Source organism: Pinus tabuliformis, chromosome J (genome assembly GCF_031772625.1).
Source record: "Pinus tabuliformis cultivar Carrire ecotype Pingquan chromosome J, CPIR1, whole genome shotgun sequence".
Lineage (NCBI taxonomy): Eukaryota > Viridiplantae > Streptophyta > Pinopsida > Pinales > Pinaceae > Pinus > Pinus tabuliformis.
In genome coordinates this window covers 178699940-178718626 of record NC_142295.1, presented here as the reverse complement: position 1 = coordinate 178718626, position 18687 = coordinate 178699940, and the positions used below count along the sequence as shown (strand labels likewise).

Here is an 18687-nt window from a genome sequence, read left to right as displayed (position 1 = left end):
TTCAATTTTATGTATATGTTTATTTTTCGGTTTGAATATTGTCAAAACCTTTACTTTCAAATCTACAAGAAAAGTAAGCCCTACGGCTCGCTAATATTATTCCTTTATGTAGATGGATTTTTGTTTAAAATATTGTCAAAACCTATAGTTTTGACATTATAGGAAAAGTATACCTTACCGATCAGTAATATCATCCCAGAATCCCAAAGAACAGTCCAAACTCTCTTACAATTTCATGTCCTACATTACAGCAACTTACACATCAAGAAGAAAAAGTGTACAGATTTTCCAACGTCCATTAAAATGAAAGATTTGTCAAGCAATAAAGCCTGTCATCGTCCAGATCACATCGCTGCCTTTGAGAGTCTTCCCAACGCCTTCCAATTCTGACAATGAAGTTATTTCGTTCCGGCGGAGCTGCATGGCAATGACCTCATGGGGTGGGATCATATTCGTGTCAAAATTTCCACTGTCATCATCGCTACTATTACCATTATAAGATATCATTCCATGCGTTTTCTTCAAGAAGTTCCCATTGTCCTTCCTGTCTTCCCATATCCTCTCACACCAGTCAGGGATATTCACAGGAGCAGAAGAGCAATGCGTTCTCCTTTTATTATTCTCTTCATGAGATTTAGGAATCTGTCTTCTCCGCTCCTTTGCCACTATATTCTCTTCCAAACAGCAACACCCATTTTCCTGAAAACCCTCTCGCTTGGTCTCTGCATCAAGAGCAGCGCCCCATATATCCTCCTCATTAAATTCTTCGATCGTCTCCGAGCTGTCAATACTTCTGGATTGTTCAAAGCCAAAGAACTTGTATATATCTTTGGTGTCCATAGTTTTGGGTTTCCTCTGGATAGAATTACTGCCATCCATGGCCATCAAAGAGCTTTTCTTTGAAAGACCAATGATCCCGCTTACAAATTTCTATCTCATGCCACTGAGATTGCACCAATTTCAACCTCTTTGGCTTGTTCACATAATGTTGCCAGCACTGCAATAACCCAACTCTTTTTCTTCCTTATACGAAGTCAACAGAAGTCATAATCTATAACTCGAATGAAACAAAATCAGAAGCTGTGATACCGATAGTGGATTTGATGAGGTCCGAGCTCAATTTTCTGCAATGGCATACATAAGAACAGTCAGATAGGGAATGCTTCTCCCCGAACCCAAAGTATGGTTTAATACTTGATAAACTTTGGAGTTAAAACGCAATTCAGTGCGGTTATTTCAATTCAGTGGGATGCGTTGGGCATGTGTGTTCCCTTCCATCCTTCACGCCCCGATGTTTCGCGGATTCCCTCTTCCCATCCCTCTCAACAACCTGCACTCCAACCCCACGTGAAAGAGTCCGACAAGTCATACTCTTTAATAATGATAAGAATAACGTTGAGGTTGACAATAAATAAAATAAAACATGTTCGTCACGAGCAGAAGGCTGAAGTTATTGTTTTATCCTCGAGACGTTGCTTTCGTTATATCTTATCTGCTGCATCTCCATCTCTTTATGGGATTTTGTTAGCTGAGATTTTGAAGTCCATGCGCGTTCACTTGACAAGATTTAGGGTATTGAGATTTGAGGGAGTGAGCAACAGAAATGAATGAGAGGATGTATTCTCTGGTTGCTTCGGTTTTTAAGATATTTCGTGCATGAAGTTTTGAAACATCGGCATTTCAACGATTTAAGTTGATACCTTACTTATAAACTGTATTTTTTTTTTGTTACTTGAGTTTTTGAAGATAATTTGTGTATAAAGTTTTAATGAAATGTAGATAGTTTCAATTTGACATCCTAACTATAATATTTTTTAATTAAAGTGAATAAGAGTAAATAAATAAATGTGTCGATGTCTGAGTCACTGGTCACCATTTCAATATGAGGAAATTTAGGAAATTTAACAAACTTATTTTATTTTAATAGAATGTATTTGTTATGGTTGTTTTTCCATTGCAATTGGCACCAGTTGTGTAGAAAATGAAATCATTGATAAATGGATTTGTATATTAAATTATGTTTGTCGGTGCAGGTTGATTGGATATGACAATTTGATGGGTTTGATAAGAAATAGTTAACAATTAATTTCTTTACATTAAAATCTCGTTTTATGGCTTTTGGAAGTCTTTTTTTAAGGTGAACAGCTCATTTTAGTATTATATGCTATATTAAATATAGGTTGTGCACATGCAACAGTGACCCTGTACATTTTCCTCTTGAATCGTCGCATGGATTGAAAGATTCCTCTCTTTTAATGTGGATTGACGTTTCTTAATCAATTGCCATGCGTAACGCCAACTAGGGTTTCCACACGCCGTGTTTGGGCAATGATAGGCCGTACGAACTAGCGAAAAATGCCCAGGGAGTTGGTTCCGAGGAAAACAAATTATTTTTAAACCTCCGGATCACTACCCACGTTCACCCGAATTCCCAAACCCTAAATGTCTTAATCACCGTAAGTCAGGCTCTAAAAGTCGTGTGTTTATTTCACATTGAAATTATGAAGATCGTAAGGTTTTTCAATAACTGACTGAAAGTCTGCAGATGGAGGTTTTCTATTAAACAGACCTCTATTAGTATAAGATGGGGAGCTATATAGGATGCTAGATTAAAATAAGTTACATAATGTTAGTTTAATAAAAATAATAATCAAATATAACATTAATATTATAAAAATAATTGAATTTAATATGTATAATAAATTAAGATAAACGATCAAAATTTCTTCAGGAAATTGGGAATGGAATTATGTGAGTTATTTTTTCATTTTTCAAAGATGATAGAAAATATATAATTCAATATTTTATAATTTCAATATTTTAAAATATTACAATATAAGCATTTTATTATAATTTTTTTTGGATATCTATATTAAATAATTTTAATATTAACATATATATTTTGAGAAATATAATAAAATAATATGTTAATGGGAATCATCAATTATCAATTATAAATTATATATATATATATATATATATATATATATATATATTATTTAGTGTAGGGTATATTTCTTCAACTAGTGGCTTTTTAAAATAGTGAATGAACAAGATGTATATTTTCTTCAATAATTAATATTCTTTTTCATGTATGATATTTAACAAAAATATTAGTAATAAAAAAAAGTTTAATGTGTATAAATATAAGGAGAGAAAGAAAGGAAAAAATATTTGACTATATATTTTTTAAGTTATTTATAGTGTTATAATTTAAAGTGGTCTATATATATTCTATTAACCTTTTTCGTTATCCATTAATTTTTTCAAACCTCCTCTTCTCTTCAGTTTTCATTTTTCCAAGTTTTTTTTCTTTATTATCCTGTTTCTTTCTTTAAGGATTATTTGTCACTATTTTTTAATTTTAATTATTTATCATTTGTCCATAAATTTAATCTTTGGACTATTTTATTATTTTCCTCTAATAAAATAAAAAATGCTAAGAGATGATGAATGTAAGTACAAAAGAGAGTTGAATAAGGAGAAAAAAAACAAAAAGAGCGAGGGAGTTGAGGGTGGATTGGGATAAGGTTACTAATTAAAAAAACTAAGACAAATAATGAAAAGGGAGCAAGGGCAGAAAATTAAAGATAAATAAAATGGATTAGAAAAATACCCAATAAGCGGTGGAAGGGGTAAGAGAAATTGGATTTAGAAGAATAACATGTACAACTAAGAGAAGAGGGAAAGAAAGGAAAAGGGGGAGGGGGTTAGGGAGGATTAAAGAGTAAGTTGATAGATTATCGATTTCCAAGAGGGGCTAAGTTTATAGCCATATTCTCTATTGAAGTTATTGGGGTACTTCTCAATCTTAGTAGCTTCTTTGATGATTCAAGAATTGTAAAATTTGATGTCAGCTAGGATTTTGGATTGGTTAAAAAAAATAAGGTGCTTGGTGCTCGACAATGGCAGAATTCAACACCTGATGATGGTTGATATTTGTTATGTTCTCTTTGAGGTGGACCTTAAAGGGTTGACCTATTTGGCCAATGTAAGATTTCCCACATGAGCAAGGAGTTTGGTAGAAACTCGTTCCTTGAATGGGGTCGAACTTGTCTTTAGCTGACCAAAATAATTGCGTGAGGGTTTTATGGGGATTAAATATAGCCTTTATGTTCATTTTGTAAAAAAATTGGGTAATAAGATAAGTGGTTGGAGGGATAAAAATGGTTGGATTTAGGGTTAGAGATAACTTTGAAGGATTTTTTGATTTGAGAGAAGGCGTAGCTATTGGATCTTAAATCTTGGATTAGATGGTATTTTTCATAGGAAAGAGACTAGGAATTAGAGATTTTAAGGCCCCAAGAGATAAGAGCTTGGAGAACACTATATTGTTGGGATTGTTGATGGTGTGAATATGCATGGAGATAAGTGTCAATATGGGTCTTTTTCTTGTAAAGTTGATTGTAAGAGAGTCATCAAGAAGGAGAGGATAACAACATCTAGGAAAGGAAAGCAATTATCAAATTCAACTTCCATAGCAAATTGAATCGGGGGATAAATTCTATTAATATGGGAGAGAAAAGCATTGAGAGCTATTAGGCCATGTCACCAAATGACAAAATTGTCATTAAAAAATAAAAAAATAACCAACAATTTGGTTTTTGATATGATGAATCAAATAACTTGGATTCAAAATATTCCATGTAGATGTTAGCCACAACCATGGATAGGGAGGAACTCAGAGAATCTACTAATAGATGGTACATTTGAAAGTGAAGAAAGCAGAAGAGAGGAAAAATTAAATTAGGCCGAGGGTTTTGTTGTCAACCAATTCAGAGATGAAATTTAAGCCTATAAGGTTAGAGATTTTAGTGAATAGCATGACTACGTCAAAATTAACCAAAATTTCATCTTCATCGACATGGATACTTTAGGTTTTATGAATGAAATCAAATGAATGTTTGATATAAGAGTGGGTGGAGCCCACAAATTGTTGAAACATTTTGGCTAAATATCACACAAGTGCATGGGTTAGGCCTCCAATAGCATTGATGATGGGCCCAAGTGGGATTTTCGATTTGTGAAAAAAAATTTCAGCATATATTTTATTGATTTTGGTGTGAGGAATTAGTCACTACTAAATGGTAGCATCAATAGAAAAGGATTTTAAAGCCTCAATGACTAGTTAAGGGATGGAATTAATAGGTGTTTTGGGAAGAATTTTATAGGAAGATGAGGAAATAAGATCAATCATTTTGTATTCATAATATATAGTGTTCATACCAATGTTGTATTTCCTTTATCTACCGTAAGGAAAAGAATGTGGGGTATCATAGTTGAGGAATTTGGTGGCTAATGTTTCTTCTTTGGATAAATTAGGATTTGTGGTCTTAGTGTGGTGGAGCACTATGCTACAATCTTGTGGAATTTATTGAACTATGTGACGGCAAGGGATTTGAGAAAATAACACAATAAAGCATAATCTATCTTTCTCGATGATTTGAAAATGGGCAAGGAAAAAATTGAACCCTTTTTCTAGGAAATGAAGGGTAGAGGAATCAAGTTCAAGTGATGAATGATTAAGAATGGAAGGGGGTTTAGGAATGATGCAGATGGTAGAAAAGCATTCAATACAAGTATTAGAAAAGGAATTTGAGAAAGAGAGAGAATTTTTAGGATGAGAATTGATATCATTTTTATTAATGAAATCAATTTTATTAAAAAGAAGGGTATTATTATTAATCGTAAAGGTTTTAATATTATTATTATCAAGATACTAATATATTGACGGCAATAAAAATAAATTAATGTAAAAATTAAATAAATTATTATAATGATTAAAATATTTCACTGTCAATTATTTATATATTATATAAAGAATTTGAGAGTAAAATCTTCTTATGGTTAGAACATTTTATGTATGTGTTGATCAAAATGAAGGAGGTATGTAATTCTTTCCATGCTGAGTATGGAGTGTATGCATGTCAGCCAGAAACACACACACATATAAAACAAACATATAAAAACTGATGGGTAGATACATCTTAACCACGAAGTTTTTAAGTATTCAAAGGGATCAAACATCATGAGGTGCAGTTATTCTTTCAAATTTCGTAATACAATAGAAATTTACACCTCAAAAGATTTAATCCTTAATCCTTGATAAATAAAAGATTAAGATGAATCTACTCTCCTAATTTTCAAATACATAATTTAAAATATATATATATATATATATATATATATATATATATATATATATATATATATATAAGTAATGAATATCTTATTGATTTTTTTAACATTAAAATTTTTTTCCTTTTCATGTTTTTATTTTGTTAATATAATTTATTTTATTCATTTTCTAATTTAATTTTTAATTTTTAATTTATAAAATATTTTTTAATTTACTATAAAGGGAATGCCTTATTTTTCTCTAATCTAATATTTTTTTATAAATATAATATTTTAAAAATATTAATGACCAAATATTATTTAGATTTCTAAAATAATAAAAAATTTAGAATCCATTTTTAAAATATTATTTATATATTTATATATATATATATATATATATATATATATATATATCAAAAAAATATGGAGGTGTGACATAATAATATGAGAGATGGGTAAGTAGAAGTATAATATTTTATAAAATTATTAATTTAAAATAAATCAAAATATATTATTTCAAAATTTCTTTTAAATAATGTACTACCCTAATATCTTTATATATTATACTATTAAAAGTAAGAGACTTCTTATCATTCAAACATTTTTGTTGCATTTTTTAAAATGAAGAAGATGTGTGATTTTGGCCGTACTAAATATGAAATTGGCACAGGTTAAGATACACAAAAACATATATATTTGGTTTTTAATATAGAAATATCTATAATTATTTCTATACCTATCATATATTTATCTTACTTTCTAGTTTATTAATATCACAACTCAAATCCCCTTAGTTATCCCAACATTTTTATTTGACGTTAAGGTGTAACCCATTAAGATGATAAAAAAGTGGTGCCAAAAGAACAAAACAAAAACTTTTATAAAATTATATTATCTCGAGTAGGATTTATGGTTATGAAAATATACTTTCTTGTAAGAGGCTAGAGGTAATATATTATGTTAATATAAATTTATAAAATATTAAATATGTTTACACTTTAAAATATTTCATCCTTGATAGATCTAGGTCAATTACTTTAATTTTAAGCTTTCTAGTATAATCAATATCTTATTGAAATGTTTTTTCATTTTTTTTTATTTATATAATTTTTATTTTTTTTATTTTTTTTTATTTATAAAATATATAGTTATTTTTTTACTAAATATAAAATTAATATATAATATTTAAACACTATATTAATAATAAAAAAAAATATTTCAATATCGATTATAAATATCAATAAAATATTTTAATATATAACGTTAAAAAATTATATAAACTTTACTCTCCGTAACTAGAAATAAAACGTTTATTACAATTTAATACATTTTATATACCATTGCTCTTAAATTCGTGATAATCTAACTCATTATCTATTCATTTATATCCCAATTCTTCCAACTTTAGGTTAATTTAACTGTATTTCACTAACACGATTGAAAGTAAGTGTGTATATATATATATAAAAGAATAAAAACATAATGGACATATAGGTGTTTTTTACGCCCACATATTAATATAATGGAAAATCTTATTCCACGTGTGAGTGATTTTTACATCTCAATATGCGTAGTTTATTTCATATTTAACATATATATATAGAATAAAATAATATATATATATATATATATATATAAATAAAGTGTAATGAAATGAAAAATATTATTTGATGGACAATGATATGTGTAAGTAAAGTGGTGATATTTTAAAAAAATATTAAAAAAACAAATATTTCAATTTTATTCATATTCATTTTAATTAAAAAAAAATTAATATTTATTTTTATATGTGATATAATTGAAAGTAAAATATTTGTTGTTATTATTATTATATTTTATAGTAAAAAAATTATTATTTGATTTTATGGTCAATTTCATTGAGATGATAGAAAATGGCCATAAAGCAAAAAAATTATAAAACATAGAAAATGGCCATAGAGGAAAAAAAATGATAAAACTATATAGGTTGAGGGAGCATAATTGTTAAGAACGTGTACTTTTTTTTAAAAGGTTAAATGTAAAAATATCATCAAAACATGTATGTTAACATAATTTTGTGAAATACTATGTTGTGTTAATATGGAAAATGTGATTGACTACACCAACATAGACATCTCTCTCTCTCTCTCTCTCTTCCTCTCAATATATATATATATATATATATATATATATATATATATATATATATTGAGAGGAAGAGAGAGAGAGAGAGAGTTCAACATGTATCAATCTCCCATAAGGGAAACTAGATATACTAACCACCTATGGAGGAGAGAGTTATACCAAGATTAAAACAATTGTTGTAAGTAAAGAAGCCTATCATCTTTGGAACTATAAACATAAATGTGACTAGAGTACATAGCATAAAATCAAGAAACTGAAGAAGTCTCTAGAGCAGAATCTTTGGTACTAAAACCTAGAGGAGCTACAGGTTTTACCTCACATTGGAGATGGCTCTCCAAGTGGGCTATCCAGGCATCCAAAATCTTCATGTGCAAATGTTGGAACCGTATGGCATGCTTAATCTCATTCAGGGTACAAAATCTGTCATATTTCTCCTGTCATTTCTCCTTTAGAACACTTCCTCGGAGGATTTTCAACTGCCAGTGAAGAGTAATAAAGTTAAGATATTGTTTTCTGTAACAACCTTACATTAAAATTTCATGTAATAAAGGTAATAAAGGAAAAATAAGACAAAGTTCATGGGACATATATTCAAAGTTGAATGTTGGGCAAAACATCCTAGTGGGTGTTCATTTGGTTTATTATGGCTAAGAGAAATTTTCTAAGGCATTGGAAAAGGCAAAGAGATATTAATTGACATTTTACTTATGAAAATAAAGGAAAAGAGGGGAAAAGGGAGATGAAAGGACACAAATTTGCATGAGAAGGAAATTGAAGGAGAAATAGAGGAAATTGATGTAAATAGATGCCTCAATAATAAAAATGCTTATGAGGATTTTTTCGCAACTTTCTACTAGTTACCATTTATTACTTTTAGCTTGGACCTCTCTCTATTCTCTCATAGTAGTGCACACTCAGAGCATTCCTGGAGCACTCTAGGATTGGTGAAAGGAAAGAAAAGGAAGGAAAATAAGGCAAAGGAAAGCAAGGGGCAAGCAAGGAAAATTTTGATTAAGAAACTTCAACAGGAATACTTGGAGGTAACAATTTGCATGTGTGATTTCCTTGTTGGTTTCTAAATGCATGGTACATGCATGTGTGATTTCCTTGTTGGTTTCTAAATGCATGGTACATGCATGTGTGTATTTGGTTATCTTATCATCATTGGCATGGTTCTTCCTAGGTATGACAGTGCTTTCAACCTTTCCTTGTCATTTCTGGATAGTCATGGTCTGATGCGGTTATTTTATTTGGTTGAGCTTTGGATTGTCGGATGGTTTTGGAACTGGGTGAGGTCATCTAAGGAAAATTTTCATAGGGCCTAGGAATCCCTTCACCAATTTTGGGGTGATTGTAGTAAAGTCTTAGGGTGGAGACGGGTAAATTCCTCAAATTATTGGTGAGGAAATTCTGAGGCACTCAAGCTTGTTTTGAGCAAATTAATTTGTTGGTCAGTTTTAGTGGGATTGCGGTAAACCTTGGTGGTGGAGGTGGTTTAATCTCTACTAAACATTGGTTATTGATTTATTGGTTTCCTTATGTGATCTCCTGACTGGTTTTGGTGTGATCGCGAGAGGATGAGGGTGGAGGTGGTTTAGTCTCTTGGAAGCCCTAGTTGTTTTTGTGTTGAGTCCCACATTCGTGCTTGGAATATGGTACAAGGGTGATTGACTAAAATCAAGTTTTGGTTTATCTCAATGTATCGTCAAGTGGTACGTGGAAGTTCCTGACTTCGTTGGCTTTTGCATATGTTAATAAGAGCTCTTTTCCTTTTGTATTTCATGAGTACTTTTACTGTCTATTATTTGGATTTGGTGGATATTCTATCATGTTTATTATTATGGTTATATGTTGGTTATAAGCATGGTTTCATAACAGGCTCTAGTTATGGTTCTTGACATGTTTTGATAATTTGATGAATGGTTAATGAATGCATGAGCTAAGAAATGTGATTGTAGTTATTATGATAGCGCATTATACCTTATTAATGATTCTCAAATAAGTATCAGAACCCCATGTTATGAATGGATTCATGACCTATAGATTATATGTTCTCAATATGTTTGACGAAATAACTGTCATGGTTAGGCCTAGTTAGGTCAAGTATTTGATCAAGTTTGGTATGAATGGATTTTTCTTGATGTTATTAATAATTCTGGAAAGTCTAAATGAGTTTTGGGCAGTGGTTTGGAGGCTCACCTGGAATATAGGCTCGGAATCAGGGAACATACCCTCTAAACTAAAGATTTTACGTAACAACAACTACATGGTAGGCTTATACATGCAAATGGAGGCCCTCAACCGAAATGAGGCCTTGTCATCCATGTGGTTGGGAGCCCAGGTCACTAAAAGGAATTCCAGCTTAGGGTTTGGGCACTTGGAGTGGTTGTTCAACTCTTGGGTGTGTTGTATATCCCAAGGAAGGTTAGTAAGATTCAATTTGTTGATTCGAATTCCTTAACTATACTTAGGAGGTTGAGTCATGTCATAGTCGTCCTCATCTCATGTTTACCCAAATAGGCTAGTGAAAATGGGTAAATGTGGGAGGTGGCATTATAGATTGGTATCAAATCATGGTTCAGTACTTGGACTAGATGGGAAAAATTTGTTTATCATGCATGAATGTTAGTTGTCTATATGGTTGTTATGCATGCATTTTCATGGTCATGGTTGTCGTGCATGAGGTCATGATATGCAGTTGGTGTTATCATGTATGATGTCGGTATATTGATATGATTACGTATATACATGTATTGCACTAATATAGGCTTATTTTTCATACGAGATAACCTCCCACATTGATGTAATAGAGTACATGCTCTTATTTTTAAATCAATAACAAAAGCAAGCTTGGTGGTTTTTTCCTAGAATGGTTTCCATATTAAGCCTTTGTGTCTCATGCATTTGCTTCTCATGAGGTGTATTCTTGTATTGATTGATATGGTTGTTGTATGGTTTTTTAATGGTTTCTCTCATTTAGTGGATGCCAAGTTTGAATGAGTAAAGATAAATTGGCATAAATGTTTAAATTAGCCTTAATATTTGATTCAAACCCCCTCTTAGTGTTAACATTTTTTACAACAATATCCAATAAAGATATACATATGTTTGAGATATATGTCTAATTTATGAGTATGGAGGATATTCGATGAGAATGTTATTGTCATCTCTAATTCTCTTAAAGTCGCAAACATGAGAAATTATTTCATGCTAAGGGGTTTTGGGAATAATCTAATGCTTTATTTTATTGTCAAGATGATGATAATTTGTTCATGTATTAATAATATTGATTTTTTTATTTACACTAATTAGAACAACAAGATACTTTTAATCATTTACTATATTACCTCGCTCATATTTATATTAAAAATTTCATCTAAAATAATGTTATACTACTTTTATGTAATTTAGTAGTGAATTGATTATTATAATAATAACAACTAACATTGATTGAGATTACATTATTTTATGTTACTTTAAGAAGCTAAGGAAATACTTGGAATTCTTTAGTATTTTATTTTTGTTTTCATAAAATATTTAAAATAGAAGTATTCAACTTCATTGTTGTTGGGTTAAAATGTTACAATTTTTTTTTGTGTGACAAGTCTTTTAAAAATGATATCTAATGTCACTAACATAAGACATTCTAACCCAAAGTAATTTTCATCTTCAATTCTCTTAGTGTCACAAAGGTGGTAAAATCTTTCATCCCAAGGTGTTTTAGGAGTTTATCAAAACCCTTTTACACTATGGAACCTGTTGGTGCTTGATTTGGCCGTGTTTTAGAAGTTATCTATCCTTGTGGGTTTTTATTTTAAATCACTCTTTCCTCTCCCGTGGTGATTTATTCTACTCGACACTTAACAATTTTCTCCAGCTAAGAGATGTAATGGATCTTTATCTCCCATCTCATTAAATTTTGTCTAAGAGTTCCACTTATGGTAAATTTATCTCAATATGATTCATCAATGAGACTCTTTCCACTTTTTGGCAACAATTTGTTAACTCTAGTGTCTCATCTCACGTAATTCCAACTTTTCGTTTATTAATACAATTTATCTACTACATGATAACCACTTTACTTTTTATTTCCATCTTAACCAATTAATGGCATTTTAGCCATCAAAGTAACATAATTTCAGTCTAAGTAAAGAAAATATTATTATAGAAGGAGAGGGGTATTACAAGATGACATGACTGTCAGCCTCACTCTCTTAAAAATCAATAATAAATCCAATTATTAAATTAAATAAATAAAATCATGAGAATTCCTCAAACTAAGGAGTCTACTTTGGATGAGAGATTCTCTCCAACTAGCTCTCCTAAATTAGTGTGTAAGTTGAGAAATTGTCTCAACCAAGTGAGTCTAAGATAGACCCACTATCTTAATACCACTTACTCATGTACTTAAATGCATTATTAAATTATTTGAATAATGTGAATTACATGAGCATGAGAGACCACATAATGGCTCTCTGCCTTTTCCGCCAGTTTAATTTTTGTGTGTTAATTTGTTTTGCATATGGTTATATGGATTTGTGATTCTTCTACATGTGGTATTAGAGTTGGAGTCAAGATGGGAATTTATACAGAAGAGAATTACGAAGCTCAAGAACATTCTGGAAGGAATTCTCGAACAACAATTCAATTCCGAGGAAGTCTTGCAGCTCTGTAATCTTCATCTCACTCATAGTCATTTTCTAAATCTCAAACCCTCAAACTCGCACCCTCCACAGCATCCGAGCTCCTCCTTTTCCATGGCCACCGGTCTCCATCATCTGCATTGTTTCAGAGCAGAGGTTGTTTGATTTGGGGTTGTGAGGGAAAGTTGTGTTGATTGTGGTGTTGAGTTCTGGTTAGCTTGTATGGGTGTCGCAAGAAGGCTGAGTTGCATTAGTGTAGAGAACATGGAGTGGTGCATAGAGAGGACACAAAGAGTTGAGTGTTGTGTTTGATGTTTGCATGATACACTCTATTTGAAACCTGTAAATTACTATTAGAAGGCGACTCGTGAGAGATGGTGGGAGACCGAATCGCATGTTAATTGAAGCCTTGTAGTGTGGCTACAACAGTACTACGTGCGTACTGGTGCTAGGGACTGCGTATAGTGACCCTTGCGTGATATTGGTGATTGACCAAAACCACAACAGGCATCCCAGCAACACCAAACATCCAATGCCATGTCTTGGGTGCCTTGGTGAAGGCCAGATTAATGAGATAGGCAAGAAATTGTCCGCCAGTTATCACAAAACCATTGGTGCTCACCAAAGCTCCTCTTATTTTAGTGGGAGATGCCTCTGAAATGTATAGTGGGATGCTCACAGAGGTAGCTCCTACACCTAAACCGATGAGAAAAATGCAAAATTGTTAGAGACCAAACCTTTTCCGCCCTGTAAAAGGTGGTTTCTTCCCACCATTCCCACGAGGGTAGGTGGTTTTGACTTCCGATTTAAAGGGGCAACAACGATAGTGGTTTTGAAGATGGCGGATTTGCAGCTCTGCCAAACCTCTTGAGCGCTAGAGAGTCACTCTACTTCTTTGATGATAATTCCAATTGTTGATTTTAAATTTTGGAGTCTGATTTGGACTCATTCCACCTGGTGAAGACACAGATTCTGTAGTGGAGAAAATTTCCATTGTGGAGGACTTGCCTAGAGCTATGTGCCAAAAAAATTACAATTTTTTTATAAATATGGTGAATATTATTCAAATGCATTTTCCCATTATTCACGTGTGGTGAATGTTTAAAAGAAAAAAGTTTAATTCACTTCTTTCAAAGTGATTTAAAGAAAATGAAGGAGAGATAAGTAGTGTTTGTAATTTTTAATGTAATTTATATTTTGAAGTGATGGAGAAATAAGGTATATTTTTTTGAGTGATTTTTTTTAGGAGAGATAAAGAGTGGATAAAATATCTTTTATTTATAGAGTCATAAGGGTGAAGATTGGAATTAATTTTGTAATAAGGTTGATGTTTTAAAAGTTTTTGGAGGGATAAGGAGTATTTCTAATTCTTTATGTAATGGAGTAATAAGTGATTTTATGGAGACATAAGGTGCATATTTTGTAAATTTGGAGCGATAAGTGAATTTGTTTAGGTGAAAGACATTATTGTAATCCAAAGTAATATTTTACTTTGAGAGTGATTGAGTCACTACAGGCAGTTTTTTGAAGACAATTTGATGCCAAAGAGTTCTCAGTCTGTGCTTGAGACGCCTCACTAAAGACATTGTCATGATGATGTATCTTGAAGGTTAATAAAAACATATCTTTTTGTGGTGGTCATGTCCTAGATCCGCCCGAAATTGAATAAGGGGATATTAGGTACACCGTGTGCAATGAATGCATGTGCATGACTTGTGTTTAGATTATCTCTTTGTACTATGCTTAAATAACTACATGCACATAAGAAAGCTTAAGTATAAGAACTCTTAATCAAGCTTAAGTATACAAGCACAAAGCGTCACATCATCGACGTGATAAGATGATCTTCCAAGCAAGCAAATTTCACATCATGTAATCAAAGCAATCAAGTTAACAATGCTACAAATCAAGCACTTCAAGCCTAATGACATCAACAACACTTTTGTTTCACTTGCAAATAAAACTGTTTTAAACTTAATTGTCTAGGTGCATTTTCGATTGTAACCAACACCCTCATTTTATTTGTTACAGTGCATACATTTAGTCAAGTCAATTGTCACTTGAACATTTATCATTTGGGTGCATTTCAACAGTGTTTGACACCCATCAATTTTTTTACTAAGTGCAGTAATCACACAAGAGTTCAAGACAACAAGTATTTCAAGCAAGTACAATCAAGCAAGCGAGCGTGTTCATAACAACAATCAAGCAAGTGAACATGTTCATAAAACAATCAAGCAAGGAAGCATGAGTATTTCATTCAAGTACGCATAAAACAATCAAGCAAGTTCAAGCACATAATCAAGCAAGCAATCATCTTCAAATGAGCGTGGACTCTAATCTTCAACTAAGCATCAAAACAAGCATGTGTCTACAACAAGCGCCCTAAGATCAAGCAAGTGTGTCAATTAACCAAATCAGGTACAACAGTTAAACGTACAACAAGCAAGCCTGTGTAAAGTTCATTAAAGCATTCATAACGTTCCATTCAAGCAAAGCGATTGTCATCAAGTGAGCGTACAATCAATAGTTAAAGCAAGTGTTTAAAAGCATCAAAAATAAGCAACAGTACAAGCGAGCCTAAATTCAAAGTGAGAAAGCTAACATGGTGACACACAATAAACTGTCCCAAATTCTTAACAATTTGATTTTATCATCATCTGGCGACATGGTGAACATCAGCGAAACAACTCTTGCTGATATTCAAGTGCATCTTCAACATGCAGATGAAATGATTGAGTTCCTTCAACTAGAGTCGTAACTACAAAGAATTGAGTTGCTAGAGAAGAGTGATGCTTCCAAGTCTTTGAACAATACAAATACAGCTGCTAATTCCAAGTCATTCATCCAACCAGCTTCAAGTGTTGAAGTTGTTCCAGTTCAACTTTCTTCCAAATCCATCATCAAGCCATGGGAAGAAATTCAAAGTAATTGAAATCGACGCAGCTTAGTATATGCCAAAGATAACAACAACTTACATATGCCTGATTATTCAAAGCCCATTCAGTTCATCAGTGCCAGATTACTTGAACAAATCACCTCAGCAAGTTATCATAAACTTGCAGACTGATGTCAATGCACACAAATTGAAGTTGAAGACAAACAAAAATGCACACAAACTCAAGTTGTAGACAAACCGAAATGTTCTCATTGTCAAAGAACCAGTCATCTGGAAAATCAATGTTTTGATCTCCATCCTTGTAGCCCTTGCAGCAAGTCAAATCATACATCAGAGAAATGCTGCTACCAATGAAAGTCAACCAGATTGAAGATAAATTATTCATGGATTGATCCCTGGGAATGGTCATCCACAACCAGAAGATTGTCCAAGTTTTACAATCAGATGCACTCACACATATTGCAGCCAACAATCAAATGAAGATGGTACTCTCATGTAGCTGAATGGGAAAATACACCAGTGAAATACTCCTCCACCCACAGGGGGGAGTTCAGATATAATTTGGAGAAGATTTCCTCTCCTTTCAACTGACAAAGGGGGAAAATGTCAATGAAATTGACAAGGGGTTGTCAGACTGATAGTCACGACAACATCAGTGAAGCAACCAGTGGGCATCTTCATCAGCCAGTGGGCGATCATTGGTGAGCTCCAGTATTGCAAAAATGATGCTGCAACTCCTAAGACTCCCTACTTTACTTTGATCAACCTGGTAGTTCGTAACAAACTTGGAAGCGATGGTGCTATATGAACAAGTACTAGCTCTTACTGTAGGCTGTCACTTTATTGGCTGGCACAAATTCACTAGGAGCTCAAGCCAACTTCTATGAGTTCTTAGAATAATCTTTTAACTATGATGGAAGGAAGCTAACTCAAAAGAGGCTAGTCTACTTGCAGAAAGAAGATGAAAGCTGAAAGGAAACGCAAACCCTAGCAAACCCTAGTTTTACCAATGAACACTACTTTTGCAAGAAAAGAGATGTAAACTACTGAATTGGATGGCATTGACTCTTGCAAAGGTAGAATGCATGTGTTTAAGCTACTTCTGAAGGAAAATATGGAAAAATCATCTTTTTGTATTTTTGAGCAATTTTATGCAGAATTATTATGCATGTGTTTTAACTATTTGTGACTGTGTAGAGGTTTAGAGGCGAAAGGAAATGGAGTGGCCATTTGCAGGAGGTTAGGAATGTGTGGAGAGGACCTAAGGAGTCCCTAACACCCTTCTGGATATTTCCACCGTGATCGGACTTCGAAAAATCGCTCGCATGAACTTCTACATGAGGCTCTAGGGGATCTACAGGAAATTCTACAGGAAGTTCTACAAGAACAGGCCGAAAGTGGTTTTTAGAGGGTTCAAGGTGGAAAAACGATGGGAAAGTGGAACTGAAGGATGGATAGAAATGATAAGGGGTCTAAGGCCTGGTAAATGAAGCTCAGGAGTGATAAAGATGGTTGGATTTGTTCAAAGATGAAGAAAGAAATGTTGCACAAAAATGTAGAAATTAGGGCAAGTTGGGAAAGTATGGCAAATGGATGAAGGAAATCTTTAGAGAGAGATTGGAGTAGGTTGTATGATGGAGGAAGGGTAGGTTGGAGTGTCTTACAGGTGTTCTGCACACTTCTTTCTGAAACTGATCCAAGCAAAGACTAAAAAAACAGAGATTTATCTATTTTGACCTAATTCTGACCTAAAAACCAGAAACGTGATGAACAGAAATTTATAGATAGGAAATCATGTAAGAAAGCTATGGAAACTGAGCAAGAACAAATCTAAGCATGAAAAAACAACTGATATCAACTTCTCCAACTCGAAATCTAACACTAGCAATTGCATTGGAAGGCAAAAATAGTGTTTTTGTGGCAGCAAGTGTGCCTTGGTCTCAATTCATGGTCCCAAGGAGGGAGAAATGAGATCAAGGACTGATTGGTAGCCTTTTTGTGGATCTTTTCTGTTATCAAACTATCAAATCAACCTGAAGCATGAACAACTATCTTAATCATAAAAAACAACCTAAGTAACAAAGCAAGATTTAACCTATATAACAGAAATTATTCTATGAATGTAGTAAAAACACATAAAAGTACACAAAGGAGGTACTGGGCACTTGGGTTGGGCCCAACCCCAAGAGCTACAGCCCCCTAGGAGATATTAGAACTGGTTCAAAGTTGGATTCATCTTTATTGATAAAAAAATAATAGTTACATCACAAAATTGTCTGCAAGAAGAAGCTCGAAAATGAGCTGACTATAAGGTTGCACTAAAGTGTGAAAATAGACTATCAAATGGCTAAAAGCTAACTAAAATCTGACTAACAAAACTGAGGCCCTAAGCCTTCTTATTTACGCAAATGGGGACCTCAAACAGTCCTCCTAAAATCAAGGAACTCGGCTTCCTAGAACTGAAGATAACAAAAGTCCTACTTGACTTGCTTGGCTGCCCTTAGCTTTGTGCTCTGAGTTTTTGATGGAGAATTCGAGGTAAGGGATCATAAATGAATGGGACACCCTCGTACAAATCCTCTCCCTTGTTCTTCCATGAATTTGGTTGCCAAATGCTCATTAAACATTTGATTTTGTCTCAAAATTGACCAAAAATCTACATAAAGAACACATTAGACTTTTTGGCATAATGACTAACCCAATTCATTCTGTTGGCATAAATATAATTAAAAAAATGCAATAGCCTGATGAGAATGGTGGATTAAGTCAAATTAAGAGGCAAAATGAGCCCATATAATTACCCATTTTTGGGGCTCATCATCACCCCCCTACTGAAGGTGTTGCTCATCCTCTGAGAAACTAATATATCTCCTGATCTTTGATGGCCTTGGTCGCCTCCCT

The 18687-nt window shown here is 32.8% G+C and overlaps 1 protein-coding gene across 1 annotated transcript; it reads right to left on the bottom strand.

Moving 5' to 3' along the window:
* Positions 1 to 315: 315 nt before the first annotated feature.
* Positions 316 to 879, bottom strand: LOC149226251 (uncharacterized). The gene has a single exon (XM_089380147.1). The coding sequence runs from the start codon at positions 877 to 879 to the stop codon at positions 316 to 318; it is 564 nt and encodes a 187-aa protein (XP_089236273.1).
* Between the last annotated feature and the right edge of the window lie 17808 nt (positions 880 to 18687).

What these genes read in the sequence shown, in the direction of transcription:
- LOC149226251 (XM_089380147.1), bottom strand. Translation starts at nt 879, where the DNA reads ATGGATGGCAGTAATTCTATCCAGAGGAAACCCAAAACTATGGACACC.